General features: G+C 41.9%; 1 protein-coding gene across 2 annotated transcripts in view; it reads left to right on the plus strand.

Annotated features, from left to right (window-relative positions):
• Positions 1 to 26,663, plus strand: part of LOC150080023 (serine/threonine-protein kinase BRSK2-like) — a 364,636-nt gene that overhangs the window by 250,024 nt on the left and 87,949 nt on the right. For both annotated transcript variants that reach the window (XM_090383817.1, XM_090383818.1), the window contains exon 9: positions 19,883 to 19,934. In XM_090383817.1, coding sequence (XP_090239943.1) covers positions 19,883 to 19,934 — 52 coding nt within the window. The remainder of the gene's footprint in view (positions 1 to 19,882; positions 19,935 to 26,663) is intronic.

The raw sequence follows: 26,663 nt of genomic DNA on the forward strand, positions 1-26,663 counted from the left end.
AAACGGAAGTTGAAGAAATAAATGAGGAAGAAGAAAAATTGGTTCTGTGAGTTTGAAGTTGGACAATAAAAGGACGTTGACTGGTTACGACACGTGTTTCGACTGGTTTGGGAGAGAGAGGGAATGAGAGAAGTCAACTCACAACAGTGCCCATGGAACTATCTATCGAAAAGGCATGCAGCAGAAACAGGAAGTCCATGAGACAGAGAGCGGAGAGACTTCGTAAGGGATTAACGGTCATCAATTAATTTGATTGCGCTCCTTTTGATTAAGTTTAGAAGCCGCAGAGAGGTTTTCGGTGCACCATCTCCAGTTGTGGAAACAATTCATGGTAAGGCGAATTTGAGATACAAGAAGAGAAGAAAAGTAAACTGGGTTTTATATATTCAGAGGAAGCAATATTTGTAATGTGCTTGTGCCAAGAGAGATTAGAAGTCATCTTGCCTAGAAATTGGCGTGTCATCGAAGATAACCATAGGACCAAAAAAATCCTTTTTGCGAGATATAAGACAGAAATGAGTTTTAGAAGGATGAAATCAACTAAGTTGTCTTTGCCCAACTGAAGAATTACTTGGAGATCGGCATTTAAGGAATTGGTAGCGGATATTCCGAAGTTGAAACTGTTTGTGCCGGACAAGATTTCCCAAACCGGAATGTGGAATACAATGTGCTATCATTAGTAAAACTATACTATGGAAGAAAGTCATTAATATATCAAGGCTGTTCAAAATTCGTTTGACATCCTTTTGACGGATCCCTATTAATGGAATTTAATGGTGTATACTATTCAATTCATTGATAGGGGAATGGTAAGAGGTGATTTAAAGATCATCAATACAAGAGGTAGAAAAATAGTTCAAAAAAGAAAAATAGTAGAAAAATAGGTCTTTGTCTTTAGTTGAAGTGGCAATAGAGCCATTGTTTTAACAAAGGTGGGAGTGGAGATGGGCAAGAGTTACAGCTAATAGCTTTGGTAACAGACCAGAATGCTAGACTGCCATTAGGGCAAGAAGCAAGTTTTCTACTTTTAGCCTGTTCAAAATATATTTTGGACTGATTAATAACTGCTTTACAATTGTTGCGAGCTTTGGTGTAGGCAGAAAAGGAAGCAGAAGATTTTTATGCAAGCCATTTGAGACATGCAACTTTCTTACCGTGAACAGCCTTAGCACATTTATGGGAAAACCACGGTTTAGATAAAGGACGAGATTTTTAGGTGGAGCGTGGAATAAAGGATTTCTTCCCTGTAAGAATAATTTCACGATCTCAGAAAACGTTGACATCAGAAGATTTGAAACAGTAATCCGACCAAGGAAAATAAGAAAAGAAATCTTGCAGATCATCCCGTGTGGCGTTCTTGTGGTCTCAAACAACACCGCACTGAGGATATCACGTTCTATCAAGAACAACTGAAAACGTTTTTGTCAGACGACATCTGGTGGATCGATGCGCGAAGTGTTTAGAGAAGCAACGGGACTACGTGGAAATACTAAAATTTTTTTCATATTTCCTTTTCTCAATTTAATAACATATCAGTTGCCTTTACTTTGTCCTCGTGCATGATTTCTTTCACGATAATAGACGCCAGACGTCAAGCGACGTAAAGAGTTTAACCAACGAGGAAAGTTAAGAACTTGAAGTCTGTTGGAGAACCATTTTGATTTGAATAAAAAATATTCCTTCGATTTCTTCCAATTGATATCTTTCTGTGCCTCGTATTGTCGCCCAGTCAGTACCACAGTTCGACACCATTTAATTCTCTGGCGGCCATGCAACAGAAGGCAATTTTTAACGATTCGGAGGGAAGAGAAAAAAAGAGCTGAAGAACATCCGCTAAATGAAAAAAAGGTGGATTTGAGATCGGAGGAAGGAAATTTAAGCATGGAAGTTCAGTACAGAAATGGGCGTTTTCAGATTTTACTCCAATATAACGAGTCACGTGATGACTTTATAGCAGTGTGTAAGGGGCTAGTTGTATTTGTATATTACCGCCCTCTTCCGTGTTGGTTTCGAGTGGAATTGGCCTCTTTATTCCAGCTGTTTTATCAATACTAAGTGTAATAAGAAACTGAGACCACTGGAATTTCGGTGCCAAGACCATTTCTGAATGATCACCTGCGAGTGAGGATTCAATGTGATACGTACCCCTAAAAGTACGAAGGAGCAATTTTAAAGACTAAGTGAATTTGAGTTCGCATAGAGAGTAGGAGCACAAGAATATTGTAAAGATTCATGACAGATTTATTATCTACAAAAAGAACCTTTACTTGTCATAAAGTGTTTTTTTTTTTTTTTACTTTTAATCCGAAGGGCGGTATTCCGAGTGGAATTATACCAGTAGAAAAGAGAACATCTGATGACCTGGGTGAAGAGACAGAGTTGCATGAAACTCGTGAGTTTACATTACTAATAATACCCAATATTTCTTAATGATGAAAGACTTAAGGTAAATGAGCCAGAAAATCCGAGAACTTTGATGATGTACATTCCAAGAAGAGAAAAGTGAATTGTCTGGGATACTGTTCTAAATCATATATAGTTCCATAGATACTGTTCCATTTAGTAATGGACAACGATCATCGTGACATAGCACTTCCCTTACCCCACGAGATCTTTTTTTCCTTTTATTTCTTTGAGTTATACAAGAAAGATTCAGATTTAATTGAAATTTTAATCATGGCTTGCCAATAAATTATCTTAACTGCTTCATATCACGAGCTTTTCTGAATATCTTCCAACCACTTTTACATGGATATACTCGTTCCTCCCTCGAAGTGAGCACCTGTACGTGGTGAGAGGACCCCTCAGTGACGCTGCTGGGCTTCCAGATTAGCATCACTGGGATTCAACGCCCACAGACTAGTTTCCAGGCCATCATTCTAGAAATCCGGCGTGTTTACCGTACTCTGCGACCATTTAAAATTCGGAAATGGGATCCTGGTGGTTGAGGGGAGAGAACAGCTTCAACACCTCATTTTGGCCCCTGCTTCGATACGACGGGTAGTCCTGGGTGGCTCGGCCAGGATCATCGCTTAGTGATTTCGCCTGCAACGGTCAACCGTGTCGATGCCACGCCCTACTCTCATGGTCGGAAAGACAGGATTCAGGCTGGCATGCAGAGGTGCAGGTATAGTGTTTGGGTTGCTCTGGCGTCTCATTTCGAGCGCGTTTATTGCTTGCCGGGTAGTTGGCGTCCCATAGCGCTGAACCATAATAAAAACTACTATGACTCTTAATGAACTAAACTTTTCTTCTGGGGCCCCCAATACGGCCCCTACCAAAAAATCATATAGATGAACTTAATACAATCAGCAAATTGATCCAGAACAGAAGAAACACCAGGACCAACACTACACTTCCTGGTAATCCACTCCACTTCCGAAATGGCGATTGGGAATATGTCACCCTTCTTTATTCAAGAGGGTCTGGCAGAGCTGTCAAGGTCACCGATATTAGTCAAACGGCTACGTTTCGGTGATATTTTAATAGAAACTAAAAATGAAAAGCACTTAGAACAGCTTTTTCGAGCCTCATGTATCGAAAGAATTCAGATTACAGTTACCTCCCCCCCCCCATACGATTCTAAATTCATCTCGTGGCGTGATCTCCGAATGGGATCTTATAGAAGTGTCAGAGGAAGAAATCTGTTCTGAATTTAAACCACGAGGAGTGACAACTGTGAAGAGAATATTCTTACGTAGGGATGGGAATCTAGTACCCACTAGAAACTTCATCCTTACTTTTAATATGCCAGTATCTTGGTCCTTGAGGTTGTCGCAGACATTCTCTCAGATATGCCAGACAAGCTGTACTACTTGCTACCTGGGAGTCTAAAACGCTGATGGAACTGATATTGATCAACCCAAGTCAAGTGGACCCAATTTCGGCGAAGTCCGGACGGTCTGTCACAGCCAAATCCTCTGCTTGCACATTCACGATGGTGGGACTGTTAGTAATCTGTTAGTAAAGGAAACCAGACCATCGCAGAATATATGAACCCCGTCAGTTACACAGGATACTGAACCTCTACCGGATGGCCATTCAGATGTCAATCGAATTTCTACAATAGTCACTACCCGACACATGATACAAAGTAAGACCTACTAGGACACAGATAAAACCATTATCCATAGGGAAGATTTTTTATCAGAATGTTAGGAGCATACGAAACAAGTTGGGCACATTGGAACAAATGCTCTTGTCACGGTCTGCTGATGTTATCTGTCTTACCGAGACCTGGCTCCAGCCACATCACGAGTCTCTAGTCGCTGCTGACGCTGCTGGATACAATGCCTACTTCAAATCCAGAGCTGTAGCGAGGGGTGGAGCAGTAGCCCTGTTTGTACGTGACATAGCACTTGAAATAATCTCGGTCGCCTACTCAGATTCAGAGTTTTATGAGGCATTACTTGTCACTTTAAAACATTCAGCACTCTTAGATATATCACGTTTAAATTCCACCTGTCCCTAGTCTAGAAATGATAAATAATGTAGTAGACTGGCTTCTCAACAAATTACATGTGTCAGCCACCCATATAGTATGTGGAGATTCCAACCTTCCACCACAGCTCAATAACCTACTGGACACCAGTGTTAAATAAACTACAGCCATGCTCCATCTTTCTTATCAATAACCAACCTACAAGAGGTGAAAATAGACTTGACCTAATTCTGTCTTCTGGTAAATGTATAATTGATGTGCCCCCCCCCCCCCAAATGTTCTTTCCATCCAATCATAGCCCAATTGCAATGCTCATATGTCAAGGAAAAAATTAAGAGCCAGCTTGTCACTTCGCCAGCCTTTCTGGACCCAAATAAATGCTTATTTGCTGCCAGCTGTATCCCGTGGGAATGTCTACTCAAATGTGATGCCTTATTTGCAACAACTCTCTTAACCAGTTGGATAAATTCTATTACAGAATTTGGGGCTTCCAAAGTAGTAAGGATGTCATCAAAATCTAAAACCTGGTGGAACTCTAGCTTAACTGCATTGTTTAAACTACAGCAAACTCTGCACAGAAAATGGAAACTGTCTAATGACACACAAAATAGAATTAACTACTCGAGGGCCAGAGCAATATTTAATAGGGAAAAATCTAGAGCAATCAATCGCTACATGAAAGACATACTTGACAGGGGAAAGCTACCTCGTTGCACACATAAAAGTGACACAAATCAGGGGCTGGACAAAGAAGCGTGGATGGACCACATCAGCAGATTCTCCAGCAGATATCATGAGCCTCAAGTCAGGGAGTTTGAGTGGGATCAATTAGTTGACAAATGAGATGGAGTCTGTTTTTATCACTAAAGAAGCACTAATACAGAGTATTAACTCCCTCAGGCCAACTAACACAGCTGGAGAGATGGAGTCCCCCACTTCATGGTAAAGTGTCTCAGCCCTTACCTAATTGAACCACTCCAAGCAGTTTATAGCTCTATCCTTGCTTGCCGAGTTTTCCCTGAGAACTGGATAAGTACGCTGTAATTCCAATGCCGAAAATTACAAAGCCTAACCTTGTGGAGCGCTATAGGTCAATATCTACTGCATCTACCCTGTTAAAAGGACTGGAGAAAGCTCTCTTGCCAAAGTTGTCGAATCAGATACTGGCTGGGCAGCCTCAACAAATTCATTATTCAATAACTGCAAGATCAACAATAACTAACCTCCTCACAGTTCAAGCCGCGATACTAAATGCTTTCCAAGCCAGAAAGGAAATTGCAATAATTTATGCCGATATAAAAGCAGCCTTCGATAGTTTGGATGTACATGCCTTACTTCATCTGCTCCAACACGCCTTCCAAATAAAAGGAAATTTGCTGAAGTTCCTACAGGCCCTACTTACTTGTCGGTCCATTTATTACCGCACAGATAGTCAGATCCTCCAACGCCAACTCCATGCAGGAGTTCCACAGGGTGGAGTTTTATCTGGTCTCCTCTTTACCGCCATGATGATCCCGTTCTGAAACGGTAGGGATGATGTATGCACTTATGCAGACGATATTAAGATCCTAACACCCATCCAACCGTCCATGAACAATAGGGCATTGTGTGAGCAGATAAATTATAAGCTTCTGAACTTATTCGTGTACCTAGACAAATTTGGCTTGGCCCTAAATCCGCAGAAGACTGTAATCATGGTGTACTCGCTCAAAAAATCGCCTACGCTCGTACACCCGAAACTTAATGGCAAACCTATCCCAGTTGTTGAGACGCATAGAGATCTGGGAGTAACATTTGATACGAAACTTACGTTCAAGTCTCATATTGACCTGATTGTAAAGAAAATGAACTACTTACGTTGGGCAACAAAACAGCACCTCTTGCACGTGAAGCAGACTGCAACAACCGCACGATATTTAAGAACCACAGTGTATTCGGCCATTTTGTATGGCACCGAACTGTGGGCGTCAGCCACCCCTACTCAGATTAGGAGAATATATGCGAGTGAATTCTGGCTGCTGAAGTGGGCAAACCATAAGCACCATCTCCCTCAACAGTTAAGGACCACTCAGCTCTCTGAACAACTTAAACTGCAGTGTTTACCAGACATAATTGCCTGGAAACCATTAATAACTACAATCAAAATGATCACTGGCACGATATCATCACCATGCTTCTGGCAGCTTTGTGAGTGGCACATCCCGCCATCTGCATTAAGAGGCACAAAATCCTTGAGAATGAAGACCAACAGACTGAAGATGGCCGACAGGTTTATACCCGCCAGTGCCTAACACATATCGGAATTGACTTACTAAGGTTCATAGAAGATCCGAAATACAGGAAACAAACCGCAGTGTGGCTCGCTGAGGCTACTGTTGTTGTATAGTAGTTGTGTGAATTTCCGTTAAGAACTGTGTGTACGCAATTGAATAATGTATATCTCGCACAAATTGATCAGTGGATGTGATGTTAAGATGAACTTTTGTATTACAATTGCCAGGACTCTAGACAGAAATGTAGTGGAGTAATATAGTTTAAATGTCATCTTTTCGTGTATATTTAACCTTTCTTGTATATTTGAAACATTCTTTTATTCACATTTTATTGTAATCCCCTGGCATTTTCTGCCGTGAAGGGAATTTGTCACTTACCAATGTACACCTGTATTTTAAATTTGGTAGGACAAATAAAGATTTATTTATTTATTTAATCCTGGAAATAACCCCCATGCGCAAGCACACTGTGGGTGACCACTCAGGTGTGAACCAACATAAGCAGAAGTTGAGGTGTGGCGCCCACACCACATGGAGGAATGCCGCCCCTCTGTGTTACCAGGCAGTACTAGGTGGTAAATGACTTCCATCAACAGGTGCAATAACATCACTTTTCTTATTGGAGGCTTGAAGTGGTGTTTAGTCTCCAGAGCTCAGTTCCGGTCAACCTTTCCCCATCTTTTTTATCATGCAGTATGCCTGATGTTTTTTGAGGTTATGATGGATAAAATGAAGGAATTGTACTGTCTGATAACCGCCTCCCATCCCTCTCAGAGCAGCAACAGCTGCCCCGAACGGCTTACACTTCATTCCTCAATGGACATACCTAGAAAATGGTCACAATATAAATCTGTGTACCCGACTAGCATTCAAGTTTCCTCTTCAAACCTTTCCGATCATGAAGATCGCCAGTTAGAAGGAAAGGAAATCCCCACTGAAACAAAGCCTAAGTCTAGTCAATCGAATCTAACCAAAACACCAAGCATGCAGCATACTCATGAAGCTCAGAAAGATGCCCTTACAGCCGCCCCACAACTCATCCATTGATCAACCCAAGCGGAATATACCATCTGCCCAACCCACAGGACCTCAGTCCAAGAAATCTGACAAAACCCTCAATATGCCAATCAACAGTTCAACCTTGCAGTACCAGCCTACGACCTGGGCCCAGATCGCGGCGACTCAGTCGAAAACTGGAATGCATTCGGCAGAAATTAAGTAGTCAAAACAGAGCTCCCCGCCCAGACGAAGAGCAAGCCGATCTTATGCTATAAGAACATCCACCATCTCACAGCTCCAAGCAGTAAGCACTACGGGGGAAAGGCGAAAAGCAGCATATACGTCTCTCGACTTTTCCCTCAGACCACAACTGATCAAATAGTGAGAGCCTTGAGAGTTGAGTGGCAACTTGATGTCGCAGGGGAACAACTCCCAGCCAAGCACCGGAGCTATGCCTCTTTCAAGCTCGAATGCGACTCCGAACGGTATCACAACGTCAAAAGTCTATCTGTAGGCCAGTAGGAACCATCATAGGCCGTTTTACAGGAGAGCAACACGCCATAATGACACGCTGGGAATCGCATGGGCCCCCAGAAACAAAGACAGCTGATTCGCCTATCGCCACAGGAGAGATAAATGCTTCCAAATGGTAGATGCTTCAGTATACGCTCAACTACTACCTTCCAACCCGAGTTGCCTCCCTGTAGGGCCTCTGGAAATACTACCTCAAAACATAATCCACCAAACTAAGACACCTATCACTACCAGGATCACATTAAGGGAAACAGCCCGTCCTCGAAAGAACCAATCGGCGAGAGCCGGACAATTAGAAGAATCCATGGTCGCGCTACTGTATCAGAACATCCGCAGTGTAAGGAAAAAAAATTGAAACCATGGACAAAATTTTGTTATCGAAAGAGTTTGATATGCTTTGCCTCACCGAGACCTGGCTAGAACCCAGTGAGCATTACATTGCAGCTACGACTCCAAGTGGCTATGGCTCTGTACTCACATCCAGAAATAAAAGGAGGGGAGGAGGAACGTCACTTTTCTACAATCAAGCCACCCTCATCCTTGAGAACAGCATCTCCAGTAACTCAGATGATTACGAGGTGCTCTACGCATTGCTGAAAATGAGTTCTATTTCCATTGAAGTCGGTGTCATTTACTCCACTCCTACACCAGAAACAATGCAAGAGGTGACCAACTGGATTCTTCACCACCTCACCAACGAAAATTATTTTTGGAGATTTCAACCTCCCGCCATGTCTATAACACGTGGAAAATTTGCTCCTTTCACAGCTTGGTGCGGCTGGCCTTACTATAAAATACAAAGTCCCCGCAAGGGGTACAGACCAACTATATCTGATTTTAACGTCTATTGCCTGTACGCTTGAGACTCCTCAAGATGGTTACTTTAACTCTGACCATGACCCAATCCTAATACAACTAGAACGACCAATCCTAAGTTACAACTCAAAAGGACAAGTGATTTGAAGTAAAATCTATAGTCCAAAATATCCGGACGTTTCCAGATGCATTACAGCAGCATTGCTGAAATCCCATAGTATGTCCTTGAATCCTGCGATACCCTACTAGCAGTCGACCTGTTAACTCAATAGATTATTACGGTAGCTCGATACACTGCCTCAAAGACAGTCACTATCACTCCCCACTCTAAAGCATGGTGGTCCCCACATCTAAACTCCAGCTTTGAACCGAAGCAGCAACTCCATAAGCAATGGAAGCAGTCTGGTGAAATTAATGACAGAATCGCCTGTTCAAGAGCAGAGCAATTTTCAACCGCCAAAAATCCCAGGCCATCAAGAGCTATTTTGATCGTTTGCTAGCAATAGGTAAGATAGTGTTTAGGGTCTAATGGCACCAGTGGTTTTCCCCATCTCCGCGTAGTATACATTGTGGTATGATACAGAACACTGTAGAGGCCAGAGGTTTAAAAGTATATGGATATTGTGGTGTGTAATGTTTTGTACCGTTTTTCATCTGGTCTTTTAGCCGTTGGGTCTCAAATGAGACCCACCGTTGCCCACACTATACCTCGTGGAGGCAGACCAGGTACACCAGTATTTTAGAGATTTGCTATTTACTCTGGCAGGTCCTGCCACCTAATAACCCAAGCACGGTACTAAGTACTATAGGTTCCTAATACCTCTCGTGTTTGGGGTTCACATAAAAAAAAAGAAAAAAAAAATTCCTGAGATTTCAGTGGCTAGTACCTAAAAAAGATATAAGTTATGCGGGTAGAGTTAATTTTCTCTTTTCCTTTGTTTTTTTTCTTTTTTTCTTTTTTAGTGTGGGGCTTGTGTAGTTTTGACAGGGGTAAAACGCTAGTTGCAAGATAGCTAGAGAGGGAAGGGAGACTGAAGACTGGGGGGGGGGGGGGTGAAAGACAGAAATATGGGGTCAATAGTGAACTTGTTGTTGTTGTTTTTTAGGAGCATTAGCAACTAAGGCTATATTGCTCCGGGAATATGCGGTGGTCATTCCCTGACCTTTCCGCATCCTCCATATTTGGTGGTGACGGGCTCGAACCCCGGTCTAATCAAGAAGCATGTGCTACGCACTGTTGCTCCTTCCCACCTGGCTACGGAGGCGCCTGGTCAATAGTGAAGATAACCCCAAAAGTCGGTGGGCAGACCCATGCCTCACCAGATGAAGATAGGGGGGAGGGTACAGAGTAACCATCCCCTGCCAAGGGAAGGGAAAGAAAGTGAACCGAGTGAGGGTACCCGGTTCAGATCACCTAATGATATTTCGGCAGCAAACTGCACAATGTCTTTGTCGGGTCTTCGTATGCCATTCCTGGGACATGTTGTCCCGTCCGTGTGAGTGGTCAAGTTCAGATAATGACTCCAGTTTAAGCCAGTGGTCAGATCCAGGTTAAGTTAATGATTGGTTGTTCTTCAGATTGTAGCTGTTAGGTTTTTGTTTGGTTGACACATCAAAGGATCTTTATTATGGATGACGAGTGGTTAGTTTGTGGGAAAATTCCTGCTAAGGTTGTGGGTATGTTCTTCTTCTAGTAAAAAGATCCTGCGCAAACTGCGTTAAGGCTTTATAATTGTCCTCGCTCTCCAGGAGATATAGTTCTTGGTTTATTGGCGAGAAACGTATTCTGGTTATTAAGAGGCAGCGGAGGTCTTCGTATAGTTGGCAGTGGTGCATGAGGTGCTCCCACGTCTCTGGCTGACCACAGTGGCAGAGAGGGGTGTTACTCAATCCGAAACTGGAGAGTTTTGCTCTTATTGCGCCGTGTCCCGTGAGTAGGTAAGATGTCAGCAGTCCCGGTGAAAACCAGTTTGGGCTTTTGGGAAACACTAGTTGATTATCCGGTATGAATCTTCGGGTGAATTCCCCTTTTGTCGAAGTCGTCCAGCAGGTTTGCCAGGCCTGCTGTAGATGGGTGAGAAGGCGTTTTTTCTCGAGTTTACGATCGTTCGCCGGATCAGTTGTGTAGTCTAGGCAGGTGATTGCTTTGCCTTTGGACAGTTGATAAAGCAACCCACAGCGGACGATCTCTAGGTCCACGGGGAGAGCGCCCAAGAGGACCTGGAGGGCGTGGGTGCTTACAGTACAGCAGGCTCTCGAGATTGTCAGTAGGACTGAACGTTGAATGGTCTCTAGCTTCCTTTTGTTTACTGCTGTCACCGCCTTGTGGAACCAGACTCCTGATGCGTATGTTATTGCTGGTAAGAAGACTGCCTTATAGAAGAGGGCTAGGGTCCTCTTCTTAAGCCCCCAGTCGCGACGAGTAACTCTAGCTATTAGTGCGGAGTATTTTTTGATTTTGCTTCGGAGGTAAGTAAGATGGGGTGTGAATGACAGATTTTTATCCAGCAGAATACCAAGATATTTAAGTTTGGTGGAAAGCTTAATTGTTGTTTTCTGAATCTTTATCTGGGGAGGCCTTCTGATATTGAGAGAACTTTTAAGTAGGATGGAGCAGGTTTTTGTTGGGGATATCTTTAAGTGGTTTTGGGTGGCCCAGTCTTGTAGGATATTTATAGCGCGGTTTGCAGAGATCTCTAGTTGAGTTCTTGAGTCTGGATCAGGATCAGGATCCGCATAGGCCTGTGACCTCACATCACCAAGGTCGAGGATTAGAAAGCTATCGAGCATCACGTTCCAGAGAAGTGGGCCAAGTACTGAGCCTTGTGGGCATCCTCTATAGACTGGTCGTGTGACTGAACAGTACGGAGCACTGACGGTTACTGTTCTGTTTGCAAGATAGATTTTTATACAATTGTACAAATTAGCTGGTAGTTTTGCTTTCCAGAGTCTGCCGAGGACGCTTGGCCACCAGAGGGAGTCAAACGCCCCGGCAAAATCCACTGAAATGACAAGGAAATATTTATGGCTGGTGGTGGTAGCTGCTTTGACGATATTCTCTAAGGCGTCCACCGTGGAACATCCCCTTCTAAAGCCGTATTGGTTGTCAGAGTGAAGGCCAGCCTTGGAGTAATGAATTTCTATTCTATTGCTTAGAAGATGTTCTAGGAGTTTGCTTAGTATGGATAGAAGAGCGATGGGCCGGTATGACTCCGGAAGGTCTTGTGGTTTTGTCGGATTCTTGAGAATAAGCCTTAATTTTGCAGATCTCCATACTGCTGGGAAATGGCCTGCTTCAAGGCAATCGTTGAAGAGGTTTAGGATCTCATTTGGGATGGTTTCAACAGCCTTCTTTACGATCTCGGGCTCCAGCATATCTTCTCCTGGAGATTTGTTGTGTTTTATTTTTGCTGCAGCGGCGTCCAGTTCTTCCTTGGTGATGCTGTCTTCCACTTGGGCCGTGGTGTATGTGCTGTTTTCCTCACATAGTAGTATTTGCTCTTGGGTGCTTGGTGGCGTGTGTTGATGGAACATGGCGTCAAGGATGTTATTTATAGATTCGGACCATGTCTTTGTATACGTGCCTTGTGGCGTCTTGGTGGCTGGGATGACTTCTCCCCTGGGGAGTTTGTTTATGATTACTCTATAGACCACTCCTCATGGAGCAGAATTTCCAACTGTGGAGACTAGGTGCTCCCAGGAGCGTTTCTTCCTTTGTTTAATCAGGGCTGTGTATTCATTTCTTGCCGTTCGGTACTGCTGCTTGAGATACTCTACTTCCGCTTCCGGCCATGTCCGTCTTGCGCGTTGAAAATTTTTCCGTTGGGTGTAAACCTCCCGTCGCAGTTGTTGGAGCTCTGGGCACCACCAAGGTACGGCTCCAAGAGAAGGTTTCTTTCTTTTAATAGAGTTAATTGAGCTTTCAGTCACTAGGCTCACAATTGCCTTTTGGTGCTGGTCTGCGTTCAGTCCAACTGTGCTGAGAGAGTGGGCGGCCATGATCAGTGAATCCTTAAATTGCTGCCAGTTTGCCTTGTCAATTGCAAATCTGTGTAGAGTTTGCCTTATAATTGGTGGTTGGCTTATTGATCGGTGCAGTTGGAAAGTTATTACACCGTGGTCTGAAGTGGTCCAACTTTCTCTAACTGTCCAGGTTGAAAGGTGTCGTGCAACAGATCCTTGTGGCCATTGTGTTATCAATTGTGGCTTCACACATTTTACTAGAGAAGGTCGGTAGGTTATTTGGTTGGTTGAGAATTGAGAAAGAACTGTTTGAGAGATATTCTTTCAGTCTATGTCCGTTGTTTGTGCCTCGTCTATCTTGAGATTCACTGAACCACGCTGGTGACCTGCAGTTTACGTCGGCGGCAATTATGATTTTCGCATTTGGGAATTCCAGAGAGATGCTTTGTAAGTATCTAATAATCAGGAGAATATACTCCCCCGAGAGTAGAGAGAAACTGCGTAAAATTCCCCCAAAGGGGTGATGATATGGGCACAAGCTGCCCAGGGAAGGCAGTAATGTGGTATTTTGGTAACAGTGAGATCAGAGTTTCTGACCAGAATAGCCGCCCATGGGGTCTCCCCGTCCACTTGAACGATCTTATAAGTCAATGGATACCCTCAGACTGCCTTACTAAGTGAATATGGCTCTTGAGGAAAGAGGATATCGAGGTTCTCCTCATCTGCCTTTTTCCTCAACTGCGCTGCAACTGCTTTAGCTCGCTGGGCATTAATTTGTGCAAATTTTACAGTGGTAGTATTAAATGGTTTAAAGTAATCCCCATAATCGAGCTTTAGTTGGCATGTGCTCTTAGCTTTTGTGTAGACAGGGCATTTATTGTCCCGGATGGAATGATCTGCCTGCATTTTCATTGATTTGCAGTTTGCGCAAGTTGGTGGGTCTTCTTCTTTAGTGCACGAGTTAAAGTCGTGGCCTCTCTCAGCACAGTGTCCACATGTGGGTTGAGCTTGGGTACACGTATGTGTCGTGTGTCCAAAACGACAAAACTTGTAGCATTTGGGGATAGCCACATGCTCCTTGAAGCGGTGACTGCCCCAATTTATGAACACTATTTTGTTGACTTATTGTTCTCCAGGCTGCGGGGAAAAGCTCCATTACCCAGTTGGTAGAATTTCCCACTCTGGCATTTTTTTGGAATTTCGGGAAAACGAGGTCATTTTGTTCAACGTCGGGGTGGTCCTGCTGGAGGTTTCTTCTGTATAGTTCATCCTGGAGTGTTGCTGGGGTTAGGTCCTTTTCGGGATCATAAATTATTATGCTGGACTCCTTTCTTTTCGGGGGTGCAGCCTGTAGGCCAAGTGTTTGTATTTTGGGGTTACTAATAATTTTGTTAGCTTCTTCTTTCGTCTCAGTTTCAATGATGACACCAATATTACGTGTCTTACTCACAGATTTAATTTTTGCCATTTTCAGGTCTTCTGCTAAATTTGCGACCACTACATATTTTACTTCCTCACTTGTGTGATGATCTTCTGTGGAAGTAGATCTAACAATTACCAGATGTGGTTTTTGTAGAAGAGTTTTCCTTTTGGTTGAGTTTCCTGATCCAGTTGTTTGTTTAGCATTTCTGGGAATCCTCAGCACGTCTGCATAGGTAGGGGAGCGCTGTTGCATTTCATTATCCCTACCGTCAAGATATGCCTCGAGTTTAGCCACTGCTTTCTCGCGTTCGAGGTGCGTTGTAAGTAAAATGGTTTCCAATTTCGTCCATAGGGAAACTATGTCTGCACGCAGAGCTGTACTAACTGTGCTGTTGGTTGTTTTCATTAAAGTTTCTAGTGCAGTTTTCAGGTAGAGAACCTGCTCTAAAACGGGACCCTCAGGCAGAGTGGGATCCAGTGGTGTCTCTTCATCATAATTTTCTCCTTGCTGGAATCTCGAAGCCTGGGAGAGGTTTTGGGGGCACCACCCCTGATGTGCAAACAATATTCCATGGTAGGGCGGATTTGCGATTTGTACAGAGTGAACAGCTGTTTGGAAGAAAAGTAACACCGAGAGCGAAAGAGAAAACCAAGTTTTTTAGATGCACAGGAAGCAATATTTGTAATGTGCTTGTGACAAGAGAGATTAGAAGTCAGGGGAATCCCAAAAGAGATATAGCATTTTGCCTAGAAATTGGAATGTCACCAAAGATAAGCTTACGAGCAGAAGAATCCTTGCGAGATATAAGACAAGACTGAGTTTTAGAAGGATTGAAATCAACTAAGTTGTCTTTGTCCCACTGGAGAATTACCTGGTGATCGGTATTTAAAGAATTGGTAGCAGATTTTCGAGAAGTTGAAGCTGATTGAAAAAAGATTTCTCAAAATGGAAAGTGGAAAGCAAAGTGCTATCATCGGCAAAACTATGGATAGGATTTCCCGTCAATGGAAGAAGGGCATTAATATACAAGCGGAAAAGCGCGGGGTAAAGAACTGAACCTTGGGGGCCACCGGCATTATTGGAGAAGTTAGAAGACAGAAAGCCATCTATCATCACTCTCAGTGAGAGATAAGAGAGAAAACTGGATAACCAATTACAAAAAACAGTTGGCAAACCATAAGATGGAAGCTTGTTTAGAAGACCTTTATGCCAAACACGATCAAAAGCCTTTGAGATGTCAAGAGCAACTACTTGTGTTTCACGGAACCTTTCCATTGAATTAGTCCATAAATGGGTAACATAAGCGAGAATATCACCAGTGGATCGACACTGACGTAATCCATACTGGCGATCGTTGATCAGACGGAAGGTTTCAAGGAAGTTTGAGAGTTGCCAGTTAATTGATTTCGCCATTACTTTAGAAAGAGTAGAAGTAATTGCAATGGGATGTTAATTGAATGGGAGGGACTTGTCACCCATTTTAGGAACTGGCTGGATATGAGCAAATTTCGAAGCAGAAGGAAAAACACCTTTGGAATAAGAAAGTGAAAAAAGGCGGCAAAGAATAGGAGTATGTTCAGGAGCACGGGTTTTGAGAAGAAGTGGAAAATACCATCAGGACCTGGAGCGTTCTTAGCATCAAGATTCGTCAAAATCCTTCTGATATCCTGTTGACGGAAGACCACAGGAGGCATTGAATGGAGCGTGTTGGGAATGGTGGGAGGTGGTTTACCAAAATCATTAATACATGTGTTGGAAGAAAAATGGGATGCTAGCATGTCAGCTTTATCCTTGGCTGAAGTGACAACAAGAGCATCTGGTTTGGACAGAGGTGGGAGTAGAGATGGGCAAAAGTTGCGGCCAATAGCTTTGGCAAGAGACCAGAATTCTCGGCTACCATTAGGGCAAGAAGCAAGTTTTCTACTCTTAGCCTGTTCAAACTCTAGTTTGGACTGATTAATAACTGCTTTACAATTGTTGCGAGCTTTGGTGTAGGCAGAAAATGAAAATGAAGAGTTAGAAACAAGCCAATTACGATATCCAACGTTCTTCTCTTGAACAGCATTAGCTCATTTATTGGAAAACGAAGGTTTAGATAAAGGACGAGATTTTAAAGTGGAGTGTGGAATGAAGGATTCCATTCCTTCAAGAATAATTTCATTGACACGATCTGAGCAAATGTTGACATCAGAAGTTTGAAGTTTGAAACAGTAATCCGACCAAGGAAAAGAACAAAAGAAATCTCGCAGATCATCCCATTTTGCATTCTTGTAATGTCAAACAACAATACGAGGTTGGGAATAGCCATGAGATAAAGGCGCCATCGGAGAAGAGACAATAGCCAAGTTGTGATCTGAGGTGCCTAAAGGACCTCTCACTTCGATCGTGTACTTATAAAGATTGTTTGTGAGATAAAGATCAACCTTGTTGGCTGTATGGTTATGATTGTCCGGTATTCGTTTAGGTAAATGAACAATCAGTGCATGTTCATTAGTAACTGAAAAAGCCTCAGCATCTCGACCAGCTGGATCGGCGTGGCTAAAGCTGGAGTTCACAACTCCAGCTTTAGTCACATCTCTTTTAATGTTCACAACTCCAGCTGGAGTTGTGAACATTAAAATCACCAATGAAAATTACCTCACTGTTAGGAAAGTTGGACTGGAGAAAGTCAAGTTGGAAAGAGGGTAAGCCAAAGATCTCCAAGTGATTAGAGGAGTTGGGAGAACGGTAGAGACAACAGATGAATTTGACACAATGAGGTAGAGAGATTTTAAGCCAGAGAAGATCAAAAAGAGGAGATTTAAAGTTACCAAGTCTCTGACAGGGTATATCGGAATGGACATATGCACAAGTACACCTTTGAGGCGAAAGGAATCATACAGCAAATAATTTGGGCAACTGAGATGAGCAGTAGGAAATAACTGAGATTCTGTCAGAAAAAAGTACATGGGGTTTGGCACACTCCCAGTAGAAATGGACATCGTTGAGATTAGAATTGAGACCACGTATATTTGTGAAATGAACTAGGATGTGTTTGGGAGGTTTAGATCTCTTCGCAGATAAGCTTACTCTATTAGTGGACGCCCGTCCGCGTCCACTTTTGTTGTAAACGGAGCCTTCACTCTGAACTAGAATTAAAGCTCGGCCATACAATGATTCCATTAGCAATGGAGACATTTTTCCTGGGGCTTGTATTCGTTTGTAAGTTGACATTCCTTCCACATATCCGTCAACTGCGGACCAAATGTACAACAGGACCGAACCTCTTTCGTGCCAACTCATTTAATGATTGGAGAACAGACCACTGTACTTTACTCCCTCTATCGTGCACTTGTCTGATTTATATTAGACTATGGTTCCGTAGTGAACGCATCTGCCAGAAACAGCGTTCTACTATGGCTAAACTCGGTTCACCACTAAGCCATCCTCATTGCTACTTTAGAATTTCGAACATCACCATGTCCAGAGTTTATACTTGAAGCAACCAAACTACCTCTGTTGCTTCGAATAATGTAATTGTCGCTGAAACATACCTTTAAAATGAAAAACTGTCAGACCACCCTACCTGGACATCCGTTTTCGAGCAACGATGGGGAAAGTTTATATAACACTCGTCAGACTACTAACTGTTGCTTTGGTATTTGTGTCTAAGAGCTGCTCAGAGAGTTTAATATTACGGTAGACAATGTTGCCCACACGCTTCTTAATTAGAGCAGGGTTCGAGCCCGTGCCCACCAAATACGTAGGATGCGGAAAGGTCAGGGAATGACCACCCATATTCCCGGAGCAATATGGCCTTAGTTGCTAATGCTCCTTAAAACCAAATAACAAACAACAAACAAACAATGTTGCCCAGTCATCGAGGCGCTCCTTCCACCTTGAAATGCTCACTTTCCACCATGCGACCTCTCCATCCATAACGAGTTCGGAGTGCAGTACTTCACCATATGTCTATTTACAACTCTGTGCTTCCCATCCATCTGCTTACTCTGACTTCATGCCCATCTTCACTGATTTCTCGAAATCTGGAAAACCTTGTCCCATCAACCAGAACCTGCTGCGGCCTCCATAGAAAATAATTCAGTGATACAGATAGTAGTAGTAGTAGTAATCAAGGCATGTGATGCAAGAAAGCAAGCTTATACAGCATCAACCAAAAAAAAAAAAAAATACCACTTCACATATCCATTCTCTCTAAGCGCTTGTCTAGTTCCTCCTTGAATTTATTTAAGCTGTCAACTTCCACAACAAAAGATGGACGTCTGTTCCAGCAATCAACTACACGCTGGCTAAACGCAAATTTCCGCACATCTATCCTTCAACTGTCTTTCCTCAATTTGAATTTATACCCTCTGCGGGTCTCAGCTACTGAAAAATAGTCATCCCATGCATCATCGCCGTCAAGCTTCAGCCCTCGCAAAATTCTGTCAGCCGTAGTTCAAAGAGAAGGAAATCTGAAGACAACCAAACAATAGAGGAAAGGCGCAGGATCTTCCCGTCCAGAGTGTTGCTTTGCGATGGTCTTATTGGAAGTATGGGGACGAGAGATGTTGTGCAGAAGTGTACTTTTTCAGGATATCGCTCTCGAAAAGTTCAAGAAACGGATCATATACGTACTGTCCGTTTCTTGACCTTTTCTGGACCCTTTTTCTTCAGAGTGCGTTTCTCTTCGTTGTCCATATCTGCGGCGTTTTAGATTGTAGAGAAAACAAACTCTGCGCTTTCGGAATGAATGAATGTCGCCATCTTTGAGGAATTTGTCTCGCGCCGACTTTTCGGAAAGGGATCTAAGCGGATAGCACAGTGGTATCGTCGCTGTCCTCCCTACACTGGGTGGAAAAGGCCCGGGTTCGAATCCCGTCGAAGACGCGAGGAACTTTTAGGGGCTTTGTTCACTCCGAAGCTGAGTTAATTGGTCGCAGGCGTAGATAGCGAGACAGATTTATCCCCGGAAAAACTGGGGATTTTTCATCCAGCAAAGCAGCCAACCCGACCAGAGAACACACAATTTACAGACACTTCAGTTAACAGTTCAATTAAGTTGTTGAATATTGTAAATATTTAAGTAATTGACTGCTCTTTGTGGGCATGAAATATGGGAAAGATTGCTCTCTCTCTCTCTATCGTGGCTGAATATCAATGCAGCGTCTGCTTGTATTTTCGACAGTGCTTTTTCCAAACTGTATTGCAATCTGTCTTCGTACTAACTTATATGGAAGCCATTTTGCAATATGGTCAAGTACGTTTCATTGCGGAGGAGAATGAGACAAATGTGAAATTATTGCAAACTGACACCGATCCATCCACACGAATTACTTTGGAAAATTACTAAAGAAATTTCAACCCCCCCCACCCTATCGCAGTGCAACTTTCTTTGAATGTGTGTTTGTTATAGTAAAAGATGACTGAAAGACGCTTTTATGTTTCTTCCAGGGGAAGCAAGTCGGACCTGGAGATGGAGCTTCCGATGAAGGAAGTTGTTCAGGTGAGATTTTTTCCATTCTTGTCAATCATTTTAAGGCATTGGGATTGAGATAAAGACGAGCTGATTCAGGTAGCCCAACTGATTACACCGTCCCTTTCCTTGTTTCCGGCAGGACCCACAAAGTTCTCTGTAATGGGACAGAGGCTAATGTAATGGGAAGGATTAGTGGGTGGGGGAGTTTTAATAGATTGTTATTTTTAAGACTTACATTCATGTGAAACCGAGCTTGTGTCCGTAGAGTTTATTCGTGTTGAAATTGAAGTGTAGAATTTTATGTGGTAGAAGGAGGAAGGTCGTCCAGTCTATAAGATATGATTGGCTTCATGGCGAATTGTAACTTGTCGCAACATTCCTGTGACTTACTAATTTATATTGATACAATTTGGCTGAAACAATTATTGATACGGTGTGGCTGAAACAAGAAGAAGAAATGAATCACTTATAAGTTTATCAATTGGAAATCTGGTGTACACCATTAGAAACAGAGAAAGGAGCGAAGGTGGAGTTGGCTTTCTGGTCCATAAAGATATAAAAAAAAAACATTTTGGATTTCAAAAGTATATCACCAAGGGTGTCAAGACTACTACTCAGGATTTATAAGAGGTACAAGCTACTGGTTATAATGATTTATGCACCAACATCGAGCCACGATGATGAAGAGATTGAAGAAATGTACACCGAAATTGAGAGCCTTCTAGATGAGTAGAAAACCCACTACACTATCATTATTGGGGACTTCAATGCTAAAGTTGGAAAGAGACAAAACAGCACAGAAAGAGGAACTATAGGAAAATTTTGGAATTGGTGAAAGAAATGAAAGAGGTGAAAGACTTATGGAATTTGCAGAATCTCGAGGATTGTCAGTAATGAACACTTTTTTCAAGAAAAGGGTGAACAGAAAGTGGACATGGAAGAGTCCAAATGGATTAACAATTAATGAAATCGACTTCATCCTCACTAACAAAAGATATATCGTGAATGATTTTACCATCCTGAACAAGGTAAATGTTGGAAGTGATCACAGAATGGTAAGATGCACACTTGATATAGATATAAGAAAAGAAAGGAAAAAACTGACCCGAGTAAATAATACGAAGGTCTCTGAGATAACAGAAGAGGAAAAAAAGATGAGGTTACCGTAGAGTTGTTAAAATTAGGAAGATGAGACATGACACAGAAGCTGGCATTACTCTTCAAAAATGCATTAGAAAAGACGTGACGCCCAAGGAGTGGATAACAGAAGAGGAGGAAAAGCAGTATGTACTGGAACTTAAGAACAAGTTTAAGCTTCTGCAGACGGCTGAGGACCAAGATATTGAGGAGGAACATTACAACTTTCTGAAAGTGATAAAGTCCAAGAAAACTGTAGGTAAAAAAAATCCAAAGAATGAAAAATTAGTCAAGAAACACTTGTCATGATAAACCGAAGACGAAAAATGAAGACCAAGATAAAGTGACAAGGAGAAAATTGAGTATTATGAGTTATGCAAAGCCATTAGAAAGAGACTCAGAGTGGACATAAGAAGATTTAACACAAGAAAAGTAGAACAAGCATTAAGCGAAAACAAAGGACGTAAATCAGCAGCCATGAGCAGTAATGCAGAAAGACAAATGATACTGAAACTGAAGAATAGCGATGGTGTACTTATAAATAGCAGAGAAGGCATAATGAAGACTACTATAAAGAGTTATACAAGGAGCGAGGGAATGATGCTAGCAGTGGAGAGGATGGATCGCAAATTAGTAACATATACGACATACCCGATATTCTTCCCGATGAGGTAGAACATGCATTGAAAAAAATGAAGAATCAGAAAGAGACATAACACAAAAACTGGCAAGACTCTTCACAAAATGCATTAGAAAAGGTGTGACGCCTAAGGAGTGGAATAATGCAATCATAATTTTGCTGCATATGGAAGGAGATAAATCATGAACTGGAAATCAAAGACCAATTAGTTTGTTATCCCACATCTACAGGTTGTTCACAAGCAGATTAGAAAGAATCTGCTTATGAACAAGCAGATTAGAAAGAATACTTGATGAGAATCAACCGAAAGTGCAAGCTGGCTTTAGGACAGGATTCTCAACTATGGATCACCTTCACGTAATATCACAGCTAATGGAGAAAGCAAATGAATATAAAACACCATTATGCCTGGCATTTGTGGATTATGAAAAGGCATTTGACTGCATACAGCATAAGGCAATGTTTCGGGCACTGGAAAGACAAGGCATAGATACCCCACATATTATGATTTTGAAGAAAATATATGAGAGTGCTACCTCCTTTATTAGACTAGACAAAGACAGCAGGAAATTTAAAAATCGAGATTTTTTTTTTTTTTGTTTTCTGTAGTTGTTGGCGCATAGGCTTCTGTGGCCATAATGCAACTCCCAAGGTTTTTGGAGTACTCTTATCCAACCCCGAAGCGGGAATCAAACCCGCGACCTTTGGGTTGCCAGGCAGGCACTTTACCCACCCGGCTAGTCCGATCGGCTAAAATCGAGAAAGGAGTTCGACATGGAGACACAATATCTCCGAAGCTGTGTACTGTTGCCCTTGAAGAAGCTTTCAGAAGATTAGACTGGTCGCAGAAAGGAGTCAATGTGAACGGTGAGTACCTAAACCATTTACGATTTGCAGATGACATTGTGGTCATAAGCCACGATCCCAAAGAATTAGAGGAAAATCTTAATCAGTTATGCACAGTTAGTAAGGATTTTGAACTAAAGATGAATATGGCTAAAACAAAAGTAATGATGAACAAGTATGTCACGGAAAGGGAAATAATGATTGAAGGAGCAGTAATTGAAAAGGTGGAGTCATATACTTATCTGGGACAAGTCATCAGCTGTAATAATGACAAATGGCTGGAAGTCAAGAGAAGAATAAATTTTGGGTGGATAGCATTCAGGAAATATAGTCACATACTGAAGAGCAATATCCCAGTTTGTCTGAAACGTAAAATAATGAACCAATGTATACTCCCCACCATGACTTATGGAAGTGAAACTTGGGCACTCACCAAAAGAATGGAAGAGAAGCTGAGAACTACACAGCGAAGAATGGAACGAATCATATTGGGAATCAGACTGTTAGATAAGAAGAAAAGCACATGGATTAAGCACCAAACACAAGTAAAGAACATTCTTATCAAAACTGAACAACTGAAATGGTCTTGGGCTGGACACATAGCTCAAAGATATGATGACAGATGGACTAAGAAAATAACAGAATGGTATCCAAGAGGAGCTAGAGGAAAACCTGGAAGACAATAACAGAGATGGAAAGATGAAATTCATGAGTTTGTGGGTAGTAAATGGATGGCCGCTGCACAAAACAGAATAAACTGGAAAGTTGCTGGAGAGGCCTTCATTCTGAGATATTTGAAAATGGCAGAATTAGTGCGCGTTGAATAGAAGGGTTTTTTGCATTTCTCCGCATTTACTTCTGATTTTAGTGAGCTCCGAATTTGTACCAACTTTTGTTTCAATTTGGGGAAAAGTGCAAGAGCAACCCGCAGCAGCTTTCGGAGAAGAAGCAGGATGTGTTTCAAGTTTCTCATAAAGAAAAAGAAGAAGAAGAATAGTAATTAAATCACAGTAAATGAGAAATAATTGAAATATAAAGAATGTAATTTTCTCAGATAAAAGTAGTTGACTGACTTAATGAAGTCAGTGTATTTAGCGGGATAAAGATTGTGTTTACCTTTAATCGTAATAAGTTGTGTGGAGGACTACATTTACCATAATTTTTTGTTCTGAATTTCAGTTCAAAGGAAGAAACATTACGAATACATTCGTCTGAAATGTGAGCATGTGTCATTTTAAAGGGCGGTTCCTGTGACGTCAATTCAAATCCGCCTCGTTTCTGTGCGGAGAACAATACAGCTGCAAAAGGGCCAGATATGTTCATATTTATTTATTAAATCAGTTTATTGACCCAATAAATATGGTCTATACCCCTTACACGGCCATTCAGCCAGGAGGGCGATCCGTAATACATTTAATTATTTACATTATATAAACAAACAAACAAGTTGATATTAAATGTGAAAAAAATAACTCCGTTTTTACAAACAGTGTGGGTTTGCGTGAATTGTGTTTTGTGTTGTTCTGGCCACTTGGCTACCAACTTGGAGAAATAATTCCACACCACGAGAAGGTGGGCCAGTCCCAGTAGAGCACGTATTTAAATCAGTAAAAAAGAAGAGAAAAAAAACAGTAGTACACTATTGTTATTTTACGCGTCTTCAATAATACTCCATTGATCTGTACACCATAGCCAACTGCTATTCTCTCACTATACCACAATTATTCAACATCTGCTCAGCAATTTGTTTAGAGTCCAATCGAGATCAAGAGTTATGGAGCTCATTGGTTACAATAGGCCACCAATAATAGTTACAATAATTTGCCATAAATCACCCCAACAAACAGGTAAATCACGAAAAATTAGTTCTTAGAAAAGAACCAATTAGCATACTGTGGATAAATGCCAAAAATTTGCGTACAGGTTTTAGCTCGTCACTATCGTTTCTGAAACATGGAATGTTCTTCATTTAAGTAGACCGCAGAGGGCAGCCTGTTTTAAACTGAAGCTGTGATAAATGACGCGTTGTATTAAAGACGTTTGTTATTTATAACCTGTGACTAGTTTGCAAGTTGTTCCATATTTCGCCTACACTACCCAGAACGTATTGTTTTCCCTTTCTCTAATTTCAACACTGTTTAATATACATCCGAAGTACTGTCCTTCAAAGGACTAGTCCTGCTTGTTTCTGTAATTATGATTAAAAGCTTCCGTTTATTAAAGACTTCATTTATGTACACATTGAATTTTGCGAGTATTCTGTCAACACAGGCTGTTGACCAGGAGAAATTATTCCAATTTGAGTTTCAAGTTCAGACATTATCTCTTCATAAAAGCACGTTCAGACAGAAGGTGACTCCAGGTCTCAGCTTCCCTACAAAAACAAAAAAGTGTGCGGTGTAGTCCAAATTTGTGTAGTTTGTCTTTCAGTGAATCGTCGCCAGTGATAATATAAGAGGGGTTCATACTCAAAGAAAACCAAAATTAACGCCTTCTATCCATCATGAAGAGGCCTCCGTAGCCGAGTGATCAGGAGCGGGAATGCAGTGGCCCACGCTCTTTGAGTAGACCGGGGTTCAAGCCCCTGACTGCTAAATACAGTCGATCTGCGAACCTGCACTGGACCAGCATGGCAGATTATGGTCCATTTCCCCTCAGCATGGATTGTTCAGGAGGCTTCCATCCTGCAGTGGGCTGATAATGACTAATGGCTGCAGTTTTATCCATCATGAAAGAGACCTGTGGAATTAAATTCTTAGTTACTAAACCACTTGTTATTGATGTGTCCCATCTTGTTTGCAATATTTTGACAAGCTCTTTCCAACACCTACTCCTCTTTATTTTAACATCCCGGTGTATATTTATTTCAATTCCCATATATTCTGTAAGAATCTGCTTTCGTATTCGGAAACATAAGCCTCAAAAAACCAGGAAGAGATCGAGGTATGGTTCCAGCAATCACCTAAAGAGCAGCTATGGATACAGTGCGCCAAACCCGTAAAACCGCCAAAAGCATTGTTCTCTGAATTCATAAAAGTTTGGATTGTTGAAATCTAATAATCACAGCCCTATGGAACCATGACCCAGCAGCATAGGTAACCATAGGGAGGAAAACAACTTGATAGTATATTGGAGGGTTTTCCTTAAAAAAGACCCCATTCAGTGAACCGTGGCCAGTAATGATATAAGAGGTGTTCATACTCATAGAGAACCACAATTTACGCCTTCTGTCTATCATGAAAGAGACCTCTGGAGTGAATTTCCTAGTTACTAAACCAGTTGTTGATGTGTCCCACCTTGTTTGCCATATATTGACAAGCTCGTTCGAACATCTACTCTATTTTAAAATCCCGATGTATATCTCTTGTAATACCCATATAATCTGTAGGAATCTTCTCTCGTATTCGATAACATAAGCCTCGAAAATCCAGGAAGAGATCAAGAGTTATGGTTCCAGCAATCACCTGAGGAGCAGCTGTGGAGATCCTAGAGATATAGCTGCCGTAAATTTCCTAACTTTCCTAGAGAGATGAGAATAGAAGTTAAGTTTATAATCAATTGTAACTCCGAGCTGTTGTGCTTCTATTACTAGTGGAAGTTGTTGTCCATTTATTTTGACCTGGGGAGGTTTGTTGAGATCCAGTTCAGTTTTAATATAATTGTTTTAGTTTGGGAGGACTAATGGTTAGTTTTTTTATTTTTAATGGTCCATCATTAATAAGAGATTTGCGAGTCTCCAAACCACGCCTTCAATCGCGTCGAAATAGTATAGTAAGATTGTCTGCGTATGCAATGATTTTTGTTTTTGTAAATGAAGGGGAGCTAACCTTGAAGAACAATATTTCACATAAGTAGACGCGAGATTGAGCCCTGGGGGTTCGAACAACTATTAGCAGTTCAAAAAAGAAACCATGCTTTCAGGAGTTGCAGAAACAAACTTGAATCGATGTATGTATTGCCATGGAGATTACAGTACTTTGAATGAGATCTATCCGAATACCCGGCGTGATTCACCATTTCCCAAACGTTCAGCCCTCGAACTTTCTGAATCCATCTTCCTGATTATTATTAAAATCAGTTTATTTCCCAAGAAACCTTGAGTCACCCCGGGACGGCTCTGTGCCAAAAGGGTG

Source organism: Mastigoproctus giganteus, chromosome 10, assembly GCF_048544385.1.
Source record: "Mastigoproctus giganteus isolate SK-2022 chromosome 10, ASM4854438v1, whole genome shotgun sequence".
NCBI lineage: Eukaryota > Metazoa > Arthropoda > Arachnida > Uropygi > Thelyphonidae > Mastigoproctus > Mastigoproctus giganteus.